Source organism: Amblyomma mixtum, chromosome 9, assembly GCF_055824585.1.
Source record: "Amblyomma mixtum isolate Tamu chromosome 9, ASM5582458v1, whole genome shotgun sequence".
Lineage (NCBI taxonomy): Eukaryota > Metazoa > Arthropoda > Arachnida > Ixodida > Ixodidae > Amblyomma > Amblyomma mixtum.
The window spans coordinates 62,618,645-62,634,142 of NC_143020.1; the positions used below are offsets into that span (position 1 = coordinate 62,618,645).

Consider the following 15,498-nt stretch of genomic DNA (forward strand, 5'->3'; position numbering starts at 1 on the left):
GTCTAGTTTGAATATCTTTTTCCCTCTAAATGAGTGCCTGTCCTAGCCTCAAAGAGCAGTGAACAGCCAATTTTCAATGAACTATGTATTAGCGACGAAGGAAAGTTGTCAGTTGTCAGTGGCTGTCAGCTGTGCATTCCAACGCGACCGAAAGCAAAACCGAATCACCGAATTTCGACACTGTTTGTTTCGATATCGTACCCGATGGAGCGCAACTTTTACGTGCGATGGTTTCTCGACGCTATAGCGTACTGCGCGAATAGAAACCATATGCGGAGATTCTTCTTCATTGTATTGAAACTTCACTCCGTCGACGCGATGAATGCGCAACACTAGAATGCGTCCAGCTCAACGCCACCACGCACAACGTATGACGCACGTATCGTGAACTCGAAGCATATGTGGCTAGGAATTTTGTTTATAAGGCCCTTATCAGGCACAGAGTGTTCAAGCGACTGCTTCACTGCACTGGTCGCGCTTTATGCTAAACTGGTTTTTTGATTAAAGGAAATCACGTAGTATCTGTGTCACATATCTCAGTGGACACCTGAACTGCGCCGTTATGGGAAGAGAACGAAAGAAGAAAAAGAGAAGTAACCTGCTCGCTCATTAGGTGTCTTTCCTCCATGTAATTAGGTGTACTCTTGGAGCGCGAGGCGTTGCGCCTCTGTTTCGGACTTCCAAAATATGTAGCTAATGTCCTGCACCTTGAGGCGCGAATTCCATCTTTATTAGCTAGGTTCCGCCTTTTAACAGGTCAAACCTTTTTTTAAATTTGTGCGACTCACCTCTTCACACCTCCAGTGTAATATTTCTGAGTCAACCTGCAGTCTTTTTAAATGCCACCTGGTCTCGTTTGTATACTCCGCAGATATATGTTTCGTGCAGTCTCTCCTTGAGTCAAGATTCCATTTGATGAGATTTTCCCATCGAATGCCAAGCTGCAGCCCTTTCCTCTGTTGCAGGACCACCCCTTTCCTTCTCATATTCTCATTGCTACCGATGCCTCGCAGGATCGTGAAAAGGCAGGTGTGGGCATTTTTTCCCCTTCATTGGGATGGTCCTTTTCTCTCCGTTGACTTCAATTTATCTTGCCGAATTATTAGCAGTAACTTAGCCTTACGTAAATTAAATCCTACCATTTCCCAAGTCATGGTTATATGACGGACTATCTATTTATATATTTACTCTACATTATCATCACCCATTGAGTCTCGGGTATTATGCCACTTTAAGCTAGCTGATCCCCTCCATCTAAATTGGGTGCGGTTGCTTTGGGTATCGGGGCACGTGGGCATTCAGTTAAATGAGGTTGCCGATTTCTTAGCAATTAAGGGCCTCTCTGCCAACCTGCGCATATACAGCTGCGGTGAGGTTTCGCAGTTACATACCTTATTCCAGGAATTTTCAGCCTCGGTGCTTACTTCATCTCCAATATCAGCACCTTCTGCATCCTTGGAGTAGCAAAGACTGGCGCTCGCGCAGACTGTAAATCTCTTTCATGCGTTTGCGATGCCGAGTTCCTCTGCTAAATTTCTACCTTCACAGATCTGGTCTGGCGGTTTCTCTACTGAGCCCATTTTGTACCAGAGTCTGAGACAGGGGATCCCTACCTGCTGTTCTGCCGCCGCTTCTCTTCTTTGAGGAGGTGCCTATTAGAAATTCCGTTTCACCAGCTAGGTCTGCCTAGCTGTGTCCACTGCGGTTGTTCTCCTCTGGCGCTTCTTCGCTTAGAAGCAACAGCAGTACTGCGTGCTGTGCTGTTCAAAATTTTCTTCTAGAAACTCAGCGATTCCCATGCTAATTTTGATTTTATTTATTCATATTTTTTTCAATGTATTTTTCTGATTTTCAAACATTTATTTGATTTTTCTTCCTTTCAGTCAGTGCAAAACTGAACCATCCCATGTGTTGCATTTCAATTTGCACATAAGTCATCGTACCGTCTTTGATCTCCCAGGTAACAGGAACATTGTTGTTGTGTCGTCCAGTCTGTCAGCCTATACACCATTACTACTCCTCTTCCTCTAAAAATGCTCCTCTTTCCAGCTGTTCACTGCCTGTGTCTTGGCCACTCTTCCTTAGTGGGTATGTGCCATTTCATCCGAGGCCAACCAACCAACCAGCCCTAGCTGTGACCTGCCAGAAGCTGCGACTTGCGCTGCCTGTCTGGGAATGATAGGTTGAGTTTCGGGCGGTTGGTCGAGGTTTTTTCTGCCTGTGCCTTTGCGCTCAGCCTCCTTTTTTGGTGTCCACCAGCCTCATTTACATACCCCACAGGTTAATTGTGTTCATGCAAAGACTACTTGAGCCTTTAAACATGTAAATATATAAAATCCTTCCAGCACTAAGTAGTGGGTCCTCTGTCCACATTGTTTTTGACAACAATTCCCTTGAACTCCTTGAATTCCTTTGAAAGGTGAGCACAAAGCAGTGCCAGTGAAGTCCTGGGAGACAACTCAGTTGGTTCAAATTGGTCGTAATGGCGCTTCCAATGGTGTCCAAAAATCAATTGGTTCCAAATGGAATTCCCAATGTTTTTTTTACTGGGTTTGCTCTCGAAGCTCCCACTCTTCCTCGGTTTTGTAGCTTAAAAAATAAAAAAGGTGTCTATTGTCCAAGGGTTCGAAGTAACCTTCCTTTTCCCCAACATACAGGGACTTCAGTATTTATCTGCCAGAGTAAAAAAAAAAAAAATCTGAGCGCAATCCAATGGCCTGTAATCAAGACCAAACCTCGCTGACAAGGTAGCGTACGTGTTGTTTTGGGTTGAGTTTTATAGCGTATAAGCGACTACGACTATCACGCACCAACTAAGGGGTAGAATTTGTTTGCTTTTAAGAAACTTCGATGGTGCCTAAAATCTGACAGTTTGATAAGGTTTCTTCTTTCAGAAATATAAAAACACAAGACATATGTCCACAAGCATTTTCTCCAACGAGCAAACAAAGGCGAAAACACCGGCCAACTTTCAGAAGGAAACAGTGGAAAATGTTTTTCCCTGATAACTTTGTCCAGCTTTGCGCATTAACATGAAATATCATTTATGGCGACCATTTCTCTGCAAAGCTTGCATGTTGAGGTCTCTTCTTTTGCAAGAATAAGCTGTGTGTATAAGTGTGTACGCCCAATATGCGAAAGTGACATAAAATGAATTCAATGAATGCCTCCAATAGGAAAGAAAGCTCGTAACTGTGAGGCATTTATGCCTTTACATCAATGCATAGACAGAAAAAGTGCAGTACCTTTTACTTTCTTCTGCTTAATAAATCACCTGATTTGCAACTTTGCAAACATTGTTCTAAAGATATTGATTTATGATAAATTCATACTGTAATCTGGGCATTTATATTCATAAATAGGGACTATTGGCACTTATTGTGTTGTCTGCATCATTTCTGCTGCAAGCACAGACTCATCTCATAGTATATTCCTACAGGCTTCGCATTTAATGGCATTCGATATATGCTTTACACAGTCTTCTTGCTTGATTGAGCAACTTTGATAGCAAACGCCAAGAGCTTTCAACCAGAAAACTTAACAATATGCAAATTATTTTCACTTCCATTTAATCAGACCAGTTCAGCTGTGTGATGCCCATTTAAGTAAACATATGACCAAACTCCTGCATGCAAGTTTTAATCCTTGCTCTCCCTTTATCTTTGATCAAAACCTTTAATTAAAAATGAAATGGGTCTTATTTCATCTCAGCACTCACATGACGGATCTCTACACCTATTTGTTTTCTATGTATATATATATATATATAATTTGACTGAATCATTTTTGGAATCAACATGAATTCCATCCAACTATAATAGCTTTCACTAGGTGTATTTTAAGATTTGCTTCAATATTTCATTTAGACGTTTTTATTTATTTATTTCTTGCTACCTCAAAGGCCCTTTGAAGGGTTATCACATCACATGAACGCGTTAAAGAGCATAACTGTGCTTCAGTTGACGATCTGAATAATGATGGGGTCAGTGTGGAGCACGATGTGGCCAGGCAAGTCATTTCACGCCTTTCGCAGTGCGTACAAAAAATGAAGACAGGTGTGCAGACGTGCGGTCACGCGGAGGATAGGTGGTCTTTTCATGGTTCATATGCCTGGAGGTGTGGTAGGCAGGGATGACAAGACTTGTGCGCTATATCATAACAGAATTCATGACATAGACATACTCCTGTGATGTGAGGTCAGTTAAACTTATGATATGAGCATTGAATTTGTTTGGTACCACTTTCATGATAACCTAGAGCAGCACGGTTTTTTATTGCTTTTAGACTATTCTTCGATTATTTTGATTAGCCCCATCGCCAGGAACATCAACATCTGATAATTTTATCAGGCATATAAAGCCCATGCTGTCATCGCCGCCGCTCTGTGGGCTCGGTAGCTGTGTGTCAACGCAGACTACTAATCCTCTGCTTTTCGCAATGCAGGTGTTTACCCTCGCCCTGAAACTGCTTTTCGCCGCTCTACCGTCTGCCTCCTGTTCATCAGTGTCTACGGCCGCCGTGAAGTATCATGAAGAAGACCATTTTCATCCGCCTGCCCCATCACCATTGCTACCCCATCAACTGCCCTCATCGCCGCCAGAGTACGTCATCCCGGACCAACAGTGGCCAGCCCAATCGCCAGGAACATCAACATCTGATAATTTTATCAGGCATATAAAGCCCATGCTGTCATCGCCGCCGCTCTGTGGGCTCGGTAGCTGTGTGTCAACGCAGACTACTAATCCTCTGCTTTTCGCAATGCAGGTTAGTACCAAGTTTTCCCTATATGCTAAAAAAACCAGTAACTACTTTTTAATGCAGCTGCCGAGCCCTCAGTGCTGCTGTAGTATTGTTGCCGAGTGTTCACGTGTTCTCCGTTTTCTTTTACTATTGTCAGGCGATGTCGAATCTAACCCAGGCCCCGACCGTTACGATTGCATACTTTCCGAGCTCCAGAAACAAACTACCGGGCAAGCTACATTAATTTCCGATCTACAGGACATTAAAGATCAACTAAAAACTACCGAAACAACCTTGACCGACTTAAACAAGCGCATGGACACCCTGGAATCACACTACGCCACACTTTCCACTATTCATTCTGAGATAGACGCCCTGAAAACTTTAAACACCAAACTTACCTGCAAGATCGACAAACTTGAAGCACGTATGGACGATGCAGAAAATCGCTCTCGCCGTAACAATCTCATATTTTACAATATTCCTGACACTAACCCCACTGAAACGTATGCAGACTCGGAAGAAACAGTCATTCGTCATTGCTCCACTCAACTAGATTTTGCCATCGAACCCAATCTAATCGAGCGTGCTCACCGCCTCGGGCGCCACTCAACTGATCGCACCAGGCCAATCATCGTTAAATTCACCTCATCGAAAACTAAAGAAAGCATCCTTTCTTTAGGAACTAAGCTTAAAGGCACCAACTACAGTATTGGCGAAGACTTCTCCCTTCCCGTTCGTAACGCCCGCAAACATCTTGTAACCTTTGCCAGATCAGTATCCGATAAGTTCTCTTTGCGCTTCAAAACATTACATATTGGTCCCAAACGCTACATATTCGATGAATCATCACAAACAGTAAAAGAAGTGAAATAGCAACCATCTCAGCACCTATCGACAGATCGTTCGAAGCATGCACAGCAAGAAGCACTTTCATTGTCAGCGATCTTTACTAACGTGCGGAGTTTCATTTCAAAGCGCGACATTATTTCCCATATTGTCACTTCATCTGCTAGCAACATACTAGTCTTGACGGAAACGTAGCTAAACAGCGACATTCCTGATAGTGAAGTCCTTGCTGACTTGCCTAATTTCAGTGTTTTTCGCAAAGATCGCCCAGACCGAAGGGGAGGGGGGGTACTGATTGCAACCGCTCGAGATCTATCATGCTCAGCTGTTCACCTTTCATCAGATATAGAAATATTATGGGTTTTATGCCATGCTTCACCTAAATCAGTTGTGATTGGCGTTTGCTACAGGCCTCCTAGCTACCCAGACTTCCCTCGAAAACTTAATAACGCATTAAATGAAATTAAAGCTAAGCACCCTAACACCTGCACTCTCCTATTCGGAGATTTCAATTTTCCGAGCATTGACTGGCATAATCTAACCGCTACAGGTAATAAGGATGCTAATGAATTTCTAGACGTCTGCCTTAATTTTAACCTCGTTCAAACTATATCCGAACCAACCCGTGTAACTGAAGACTGCGCTAATATCCTGGACCTAATATTAACGGATAATCCTGAATGCGTTCATTCCGTCACGTATCTACCAGGCGTCAGCGATCACCACGTCATACATGCCGGCTTCACCATTAAACCGTCCTTACGCGTAACTTCTAAACGAACTATCCGACTGTACGATAAAGGAAACTACACAGCAATAAATAATGAACTTCGCGCATTTTTACCAGTATTTCAATCCAGCTTTCATCAAAGATCCATCCATGATAACTGGTCCTTGTTTAAGAGGAAAATAGAAGATTTGGTCGACAGGTTTATTCCAAACATAAATATACGAAATAACCCTCAAAACCCATGGTTCACAAACACACTCAAACGTCTTGAAAATAAAAAGAAGCGTCTTTTCCAATCAACCAAGTTGCTTCCCAGTCAGAATGCTTGGAACAAATATTATGCAGCCAAAAAAACTTATTTATCAAGTATTCGAGAAGCCAAACGCACTTTTTTTAACTCCGATCTGCCTAAAATGTTGTCAACTAACCCCCGTAGGTTCTGGCAAGTCATTAACCCCCAGCACACACGCACTGTTTCCCTCACTGATGCTTCAGGTGCAAATTTCTCTGAAACTGAATGCGCCAACATGTTCAACACAGCCTTTTCATCCGTGTTTACTAATGAAACAGAGCCGACATTTCCTCAAAACCCCCCAATTATTCAAGATACTATGCCTCCTCTTATATTTTCTTCTGCAGGAATTTTGTCACTAATAGAAAACATTAAAATATCATCCTCTGCTGGAATTGACAATATCAACGCTAAAATACTGATTAATACCAAAGATATATGTTCATCTCTGTTGTGCTTGTTATTCGCTCAGTCACTCTTCACAGGTCAACTGCCCATAGACTGCCCATTCTTTAACAGACCTGATAGAGTACCATTTGTAGGGAATGTTCCCTCTTGATTCCTTCGTGCCGAGCTTGTGCAGCAACTTCATCTGCTTTCTAATTGCCACCGATTCCGAAGTTGCTCGGAACTCTGCAAACGGCTCTTGTTACGTTGTGCATGATGTCGCCGATTTGTGGTGTAACTGCATTTGTATTGTGAAGTCAGGCACGTGAGTATGCTTAGAGAGTCAGTTCAAATGATGCTGTTCACAATGTTATCATTTATTATTTTTTATAGTCTCAGAGAGGGCGTAACACACTGCAATGATGATGGGTGCACTCTGGAGTAGTAGTAATGTCTTTCTCAATTGTTTTGTACTACGGCACTGCCAAGGTAGCATTCTGATTTCGAATCATTGGCATAAAATGCTGCATATTCATCGTATTTTTACTTTCCTAAACATTCTTGTAATATATGTTCATTAGCCGTTTATTTTTTTCTGCAAATGTGTTAATGTGCGGTAAAGTGAAATATGTACAGGACAGCATTATGGCCTGCGTTCTTTAAACAGCAATTCAGAACATCGGCACAAGCCTGGATTTTCTATAACTGATGAAAAACTGGTTACGCTCTCACGTACAGCTTCCAGAAAGGCTGTCCTAGCAGCCAAAACACAGAGCAGTGCACCACTGCCAGTCGGTGAAGCAAGCGACTGCATGGCTTGGTAGGTGGACAACTTGTGCGGTTCCTCAAGGATGCCCTTTAGTTTTCCTGCTAAAATTAAACTCAAACAGCCACCACTCCTGTTGAGCCATCACATCACCTGCAGGTAAATATGAAGCGCATACTCATGAGTAGAGGCCGGATTTTTAGGCACTAAAAAGCACGTTTTAGGCGCCATAAATAGGCGGCTAAAATTGGAATTTAGGCACCTAACGGAGAAAAATAGGCACTCTAAATTTTATCAAAAGTGCACGCAGTTCTGAACTTCAGCGCACAATATCTGCCGTAAAATAAAACAAAAACACAGCAGGAATGATTTGGGACCTTAAGCAAGGTGCGAACATTCGAAGCCGTTTTTTTTAGGGCTGTCGCGCAACTTTTCGTACAATACACATGCTTCAGCAGAGCAAAAGGAACTGTTACCAACCCTTTTAAAACACTTTGGAATACCTCGAAACAAACAATTCGCTTGTTGTGTACAAAAGTAGAAACAATGAACACCTTAACAGGAGGGCATGTACGAGGGGGGACCCAAAAGAAACCGGACTGAGAGCGCGCCGCCATTCGTAGACGTAGTAGACAGTTCTACCGCTAGATGGGGTTAGTAGAGACCTTCACGAAACAACTGTGCAGACGGCATAAATTTTCAGGCAAAAATATGAGCGTAGTGTTGTGTTTCGCTTGCAGTTATTTTGTTCCGCCTGCGAAATCTTTATGGCAAATTTAAAAGAACAGAGAGTGTGTTTGAAGTTTTGTTTCCTGGTTGAAAAATCAGCAGCGGAAGCTTACCAAATGTTGCAACACGCTTTTAAAGAGGACGCTATGAGCCGCACACAAGTTTTCGAGTGGTTTAGGCGCTTGAAATGTCGTGAGATGAGTGTCTAAGACCATGCTCGTTCTGGGCGTCCTTCAACGTCTCGAAACGATGAAAACGTTGCAAATTCTGTAAAAAAATGAACAAAGATAGTCGTTTCACGATCGACCCGATTTCAAAAGAGACAGGGATGAGTTGGAGCTCCCGTCAGCGAATTTTGACTGAGCAGTTGCAAATGATACGTGTTTCCGCTAAATTTCTTCCTCGCATTCTCAGACAGGATCAAAAGAACATTCGATTAAATTTGAGTCTGGATTTAAAAAAAGAGATTGAAAGTGATCCAAACTTCTTGACTAAAGTCATTACAGGTGATGAGAGTTGGTGTTAGGGGTATGACCCAGAAACTAAGCAAGCGTCCAGTCAGTGGAAGTCTCCCAACTCTCCGAGACCAAAAAAAAAGCAAGGCAGTTGAAGTCGAATGTGAAGGCAATGATCATTGTCTTTTGTGATGTTCGTGAAATTGTGCACCAAGAATTTGTTCCCCCTGGCCAGACTGTTAACCAGCACTTTTATTTCGAAGCTTTAAGACGTCTGCGAGAGGATCTGCGGAGAAAACGCAAGGAACGTTGGCGATCAGGTGACTGGTTCCTTCATCACGACCACGCCCCCGCACACACGGCCTTACGAGTGACCCACTATTTGGCCTCTCGTGGATCGACTGTCGTTCCGCACCCTCCCTATTCACCAGACCTAGCCCCGTGCGACTTTTTCTCTTTCCGAGAATGAAGAAAAGTCTAAAAGGGAAGCGTTTTGGTGATGTGGAGGCCGTACAAACAGCTTCGCAAAGGGCACTGGACGATATCAGAGTTGAAGAGTTCCAGAGATGCTTCAAACAGTGGGAAAAAAGACTTCACAAGTACATCGCATTTCACGGAGAGTACTTTGAAGGTGACTGAAGGAATTTTGTGCAAGAGTTAATAAATAAAGTTTTTATACAAAAAATCCGGTTTTTTTTGGGTCCCCCCTCGTATTTAGAAATTGATAGAAACATTGTCAATTCAAAGCATCTGACAAATGAGTGCAGTCTTCACTCACACAAAAATTGAACTTATTTATTGCAGGCATACAGGATGCTTCAACATTAATAAATACGTTGTCATTTCTGTAAACAGTGTTTTATAGTTTGTGGCTTTACGTGTCTGGAGCCACGTGACTATCAAATGGTGCTTGCCATTAGAAGGGTCTGGAAACCATAAATACGAGGTGCTACAAAATGTTGCACACGGTGCTGCTTGATGCAGAATATGCCGAAAAGAATCATAGTTCTGCACGGGCCTACTACATCCACGAGGATCCATGGTAAAATAAACATCATCCGTCTAGAAATCACTGTTAAAACTATGGAAGCAGTAGCAGACAAGCACCATCTCCAGGTTGATGGACTCAAATTTATGCCTCTTATCAGTAAGAACAAGCTTGTATGAAGAAAAGGAATGCTCAACATCATCGGATGTTACAGGAGCGTGCTTGTACTTAGGAACATTTGATGGCTTTACACTGCTCGGTATCATAGAATGTTCACCGGTAAGAACTCCTGAAATTTGCTTGAGGACTGAGAACTCCTTGTTTTTGTCCTAGACGGACTGCAACTTTGCGCGGATTTTCTCGGCAACTTCTCCGTGTTGAAGAGCAGCGATTCGTTGCTGCACATTCTCAATTAGTCCAATGTTGGATTGCCAGCTGTGTTGTGTGGCCTGCTCCAACAAGATTACCGCCAAATGCCATTTGATGAACACGGCATGCGGCTGGGGCACAAGGAGCGAAAATAAGGCAGGTTACCCAGGTGGAAATTTTAATCAGTAAACTGTTTCCAGCAGGTTTATGGAACATTTTACAGTTGGTTTCAATTGGAACCAACTGGGAATTATTTGGACGAAACTATAACTTACTCTGTATACTTTCCGAAATGTGGTGCCATCTGGTCAGCTGCCACTTTAACAGCCAAAGTCATCAACAAGCTGCCACGATAAAATGACAGAAAATAGGAAAAAGGTTGCTTCGACATTTTCGGCTGACGTGGTTGGTATTGTGTGCGTAGCCGGCGTAGGTGCAGTGTTCACCACAGCCAACTGAAGAGGTCATCTAATGTTGCCACGTGTGTGTTCTACTCAAAACTGTAATGGATTCAAAAGCAAACATAATCAGAAAGAAAACATAATCAGAAAGCAAAACTACAGGGTATTTCAGGCCGCTTTTCTGTAAAATAGGGCATTTTTAGGCACCGACGTCGGAAATAGGCATTTATAGGCACTGACACACAAAATAGGCACTTATAGGCACTATAAAAATAGTATTAAACATATTGTCAACACCTAATTCGTGCTCATATGTAAAAACGGTGCGCCTACGAAGCGTTGAAAAAATAGGCATTTGCCTAAAATCCGGTCTCTACTCATGAGTATGCACTCCCTCTGATGCATTCAACCCTTCGTGGTTTCAAAGCACAAATTTTTTCTGCTGCAGCATCTAGTCTTTCCCACATCTTTTGAAGGTGAACTGGGTGTTTCCCATACCTCCCCTATCAGTCTTTTCTCTATTTGATGCCACTAAAGTTTTGAAAGCAACATTCGCAGGATCGATGCTCCTCCTGAAACAACACGTATCGCTGGCTTGGTAGTGGGAAGCCTCTTGGGTTCCTTCTTTTCTTCCACTGTTCTTTTCCGACCGTTCTTCAGGCACAAGCTGACAGCAGCACATAACTATGGGGCTGAAACACTGACTTAAGCTCACAGCATAGTCTGCATTCATAACCCCAATTCTCAGCATTCTGCTTTTCCCATTCACTGTTGCATACAGGGATGCACCACAGCCACTTTTTTTATGAAGTGGAGCCTTCGTCATCAGGAGGATCGTAGATTAAGCCATGCGCAAGGGGGATGTGCATAGACTGACAAACCAGTGCCCAGTGGTTCCTGGAGCCCAAGCGGAGGCAGACAGGCCCTTTCATTGTCCATTTCCTCCAGCCAGTTTGAACTGTCCAATAGGGGCTGTTATGAGGCTCTTCTTTGTACTTTGCGCTCGGAAGAAAAAGAAAAAGAATAAATTAAGCGTGTCGGAAGAGACGCTCCTAGCGTGGAGCTTGTATGGTCACAGATCTGTGAAGAAATTGCAGTGTTCCACTCTGCTGCAATGGCGGCTTCAGTGTGGCTTCATGGAAACAAGGCGACTGGCATAATTACTGACAAACACTTTCTCTTCAATTCTGTGCATCGAACTATATCCACTGCACAACAAAGTCTCTCTCGCTCACCCCAAATACACCCTGTGCTCTTCCTCACAGATCGAGCAACCTCATCCCAAAAAACTTCCTAATCTCATCTGGTAATCCAACTCATTACCATCCAATATTGTGTCTGGCTTCTTTCAAGATATGACCCGTTTGTAGTACGAGACAAAAACTTGGAGAAGCTTCTGAAAACACACTACCTGTGTTTGCGGTATTCTTTACTGCTGCAATCTATAAGTTAGTGCTGTCAGTTAGTGCTCCTACTAGTGCTGTCATCTGTAAGTGATAGCAATTCCTTCCTGGATGCAAGGCAACATGATGTCTAAGGATGCTCAAAGTATAACAATAAAAAAAAAAAAGCAAACAGCAGCTTTTTGAAGAACTGCACTGCTTTTGAATTTTAATGCACAATACGTCAAGCAACTGAGTTTTACAAACAGCCAGCTATACAACATTTTATAATGAAAACTGCTATAAAATACTACTTGTGCACTATGAAATTCAACACAATGGACCCAAATTACGAGGTTTACAATACATTACAAGATTACAGTGTTTTTCGTAGGCACTAATCACAGTATTCTGTTTCAGCAGCCATGACCCTTGCAACGTGTTATCATGAACACCTTGTGTAAATAGAGAAAGCTTTTCCAAGTAACACCAAAACAACAGAGAAGCTACCACAACGTCAAATGGTCAGAAACAGTTGAAATTCTGACAACGAAAAAAGATTAAAAATGGTGCCGACACAATGCTCCACAAATATTATACCATTTATATCCAGTAGAGACAGTGCTCTGTGTAATGGTAAAGCAGGTGATAGTGAAATCTTTTGTTAGTCCTTACTCCAAACAACAGAGAACTCTTCAAACCACCAAACTAACACAAAACACATCAATTTGAGTCTGGACAGCGACTTGTCTTCACTCATTCCTGCCACTAACACTGCTGGAATAAATACACAAAGATTTACATAAGAACAAGTTTTCCTCGGTTGTCATACACACATTTGCAGGTTCAGTGAGATAAATGATTGAATTTATACCGATTGTCACAAAAATTAGCTCACTCAGGCTTCAGGATTAAAAATAATTGTTTTGTGCATTTTTGCACCACAAAATTTCTTCACTGAGGCAGCCTGACAACTGCCAGCAGCGATAAACATTGGATATCAGTTTTCGAAAGGCACTCTCCAGCAAGAAGTGATGCCATACAGGTATGACAGTGAGTTCATTTCTATCCATGCACGCTTAAGAGCACAGCATGCTGACTCTCCGTGTTCCGGAAGTACTTAGCGGGAATGTGTAGCCTAAGGGAACAGCAAACGTTGTTTTCTGAAAACTCCCTCATAATGAACAAAACTTACAAAGGTATTTAATGATGCAGTTAGCTACCAGCACCTTTCATAGGGCATTAAGCTATAATCTCGTTAGCTTGCATAAAAAATGGTAGCCAGAAAAACATTTTGACTAAGGACATCACAAACCACTGCTATTCTTTGTGAATCGCTTTTTTGTGCAGTTTCAAATAATGGCGCTCTTTGAAACTCTTTTGGCACAAGTCACATTGGTAGGGCTATTCGCCCTTGTGGGATCCAATATGCCTTGCAAAATCTGAATGTCCCGCAAAAGCCATGGGGCACAGCTGGCACTGAAACGGCTTTTCACCCGTGTGGGTTCGGATATGCTTCAGCAGGTGACTCCTCTGTGCAAAGCTGCTACCACAGTGGTCGCAACGGTAAGGACGCTCACCTGTATGAGTGCGCTGGTGTTGCTCTAGGGTGAACTTTTGTGCAAAGCTGCTACCACAGTAGTCGCAATGGTAAGGTCTTTCACCAGTGTGAGTGCGCCAGTGTGCCGCCAGATGGGCCTTTTGTGAAAAGCTGCTACCACAGTGGTCGCAACGGTAAGGACGTTCACCAGTGTGAGTGCGCTGGTGTCGCTCTAGGATGAACTTTTGAGCAAAGCTGCTACCACAGTAGTCGCAATGGTAAGGACATTCACCTGTATGAGTCCGCTGGTGTGCCTCCAGAGAGGCCTTCAGTGCAAAGCTGCTAGTACAGCTGTCACAATGGTAAGGTCGCTCGCCTGTGTGAGTGCGCTGGTGTCTCTCTAGATGGGCCTTTTGTGCAAAGCTATTTCCACAATCTTTACAATGGTATGGCCGGTCACCTGTATGGACTCGGAGATGCTGCACTAGACGGAATCTTCCGCTGAATCCCTTGCTGCAGTGGGTGCATTTGTAAACCTTATTTCCTGTGGGATTACCCCGGTCATTATCCATGCCAGAAGGAGCAGATTCCATGCAGTGGCCCACAGGGTGCTTTTCACTGGTTGAATCTTGCACAGGAGGTGTGCCATGGTCGCTCTGTGTGACGACTGAACCTGCGTTGCACAAGGAGAGTACTTCAAATGAAATGCCTGAAGCAACAATCCACAATTCACCAAGAATTAGAAAGAAAAGTTTAATGCAGGGGACACACTCATCAAAAGCTGCATATGTCTATCAAAACTTTTATTTAACAGATCTGCAAAAGAGAACTCAGGCCTGAAACAAGATGTCTATGCAGTCAAGATGTCTCTGCAGTCACAGGTGGGCTTCATAGCAAAACAAGTGGCAGTCAGCTATGCTTAGCCCCATGCACAATGCCATTTTTTTTTCCTTTTATTTGCTCCTCAGAACGTGTCTAATAGGAGGAAAAGGCTAAAAAGCCTCAGGGGGGCTTGGTCTCCTGTACAATTTCCTGCTGCAATGAAGAGAACCCATATCGGTCCTAGTTCCATGAGCATAGTTGACATATCACAGAAAACAACTTTCCAGAATATCGAAGGCCCATATCATCATCATTCAACAGGTTCATTAAACTACAGCTTCCATACCCTACAAACTGCTCTTTGAAAGACAACCTTCACGAAAGCATATAGGGAGAACTGCAGATTCTAACCTGGTGAGTTCTGCCATGACAGTACGCCATGTTTGTGGTCCCCGGAGCTTAAACCTGCATGTGAAAGCCAGATTGTATCCATTAACACAAAAGATTACGAGTGTGAACACTCACACGGTGTTATCTGCATGAGGTGGTGAATATGGAATACGCTTTTTCAGGTTGTGTAAATTCAGTAGGGCGAACTTGAAAAGAAGCGAGTTCCAAAGCAAACATTCCCGACTTTTAATTCTGCATGCAGATGACTACTGTGCTTACGCTCACGAAAAACTGACAATTGCCTACAAAATCATAGGCTTACCGGAACAAAGCCAACAGCCATTACATCGACGAATGAACTTGCACAATTTCTGGCTTCAAGAGAAGGGCAGTACAGGTCTGCCTACACACGCTTATGAACTAAAGAGTGTCAGTTATTTTGAATAACACAACACAATGGCAGAGCACTCATCTTTTAATGAACCTTTTACACCCGCTGTACTGCGCACAGGAAAAAAACTTTCAGAGCATAGCTACTTGTAAAAAAGCGCAGTTTACAGCTGGCCACGAATGTTGCCAATGTGCTGAACATCATGTTCCGCCTCCACCGTCTCCAAGGGTGCAATTAATCGAGTAGAAGAACATCTGAAACTGCACA

General features: G+C 43.1%; 3 protein-coding genes across 4 annotated transcripts in view; 2 read left to right on the forward strand and 1 right to left on the reverse strand.

Annotated features, from left to right (window-relative positions):
• The window catches only part of LOC149329313 (uncharacterized), an 82,916-nt gene that overhangs the window by 31,694 nt on the left and 35,724 nt on the right, over window positions 1-15,498 (reverse strand). The window contains exons 4-5 of the mRNA XM_089559228.1: window positions 14,862-14,915; window positions 13,585-14,301 (exon numbers count right to left, since the gene is read on the reverse strand). Of these exons, the coding sequence (XP_089415354.1) occupies window positions 13,585-14,301; window positions 14,862-14,915 (771 nt within the window). The remainder of the gene's footprint in view (window positions 1-13,584; window positions 14,302-14,861; window positions 14,916-15,498) is intronic.
• LOC149329315 (uncharacterized) lies at window positions 5-11,175 on the forward strand. Of its 2 annotated transcripts, none has more exons than XM_089561963.1 (3): window positions 5-1,029; window positions 4,444-4,764; window positions 9,212-11,175. In XM_089561963.1, exons 1-3 carry the CDS (start codon window positions 916-918, stop codon window positions 9,215-9,217), a joined length of 441 nt encoding a protein of 146 aa, XP_089418089.1. In that variant the 5' UTR covers window positions 5-915; the 3' UTR covers window positions 9,218-11,175. The 2 variants fall into 2 exon arrangements, with proteins under 2 accessions (XP_089418089.1, XP_089418088.1); XM_089561962.1 differs by having other exon boundaries at window positions 10-1,029; window positions 7,737-11,175.
• On the forward strand, window positions 4,783-7,741 carry LOC149329316 (uncharacterized; the record flags this gene model as incomplete). The annotated part of the gene is made up of 1 exon (XM_089561188.1): window positions 4,783-7,741. A coding segment is annotated over one exon (834 nt), but the record flags the coding sequence as incomplete, so codon positions are not given.

What these genes read in the sequence shown, in the direction of transcription:
- LOC149329315 (XM_089561962.1), top strand. Translation starts at nt 916, where the DNA reads ATGAGATTTTCCCATCGAATGCCAAGCTGCAGCCCTTTCCTCTGTTGC. An exon ending in GCAGGATCGTGAAAAGGCAG is followed by an intron (nt 1,030 to 4,443) that starts GTGTGGGCATTT and finishes TTCGCAATGCAG; the next exon opens with GTGTTTACCCTCGCCCTGAA. An exon ending in CTCTGCTTTTCGCAATGCAG is followed by an intron (nt 4,765 to 7,736) that starts GTTAGTACCAAG and finishes TCTCACGTACAG; the next exon opens with CTTCCAGAAAGGCTGTCCTA.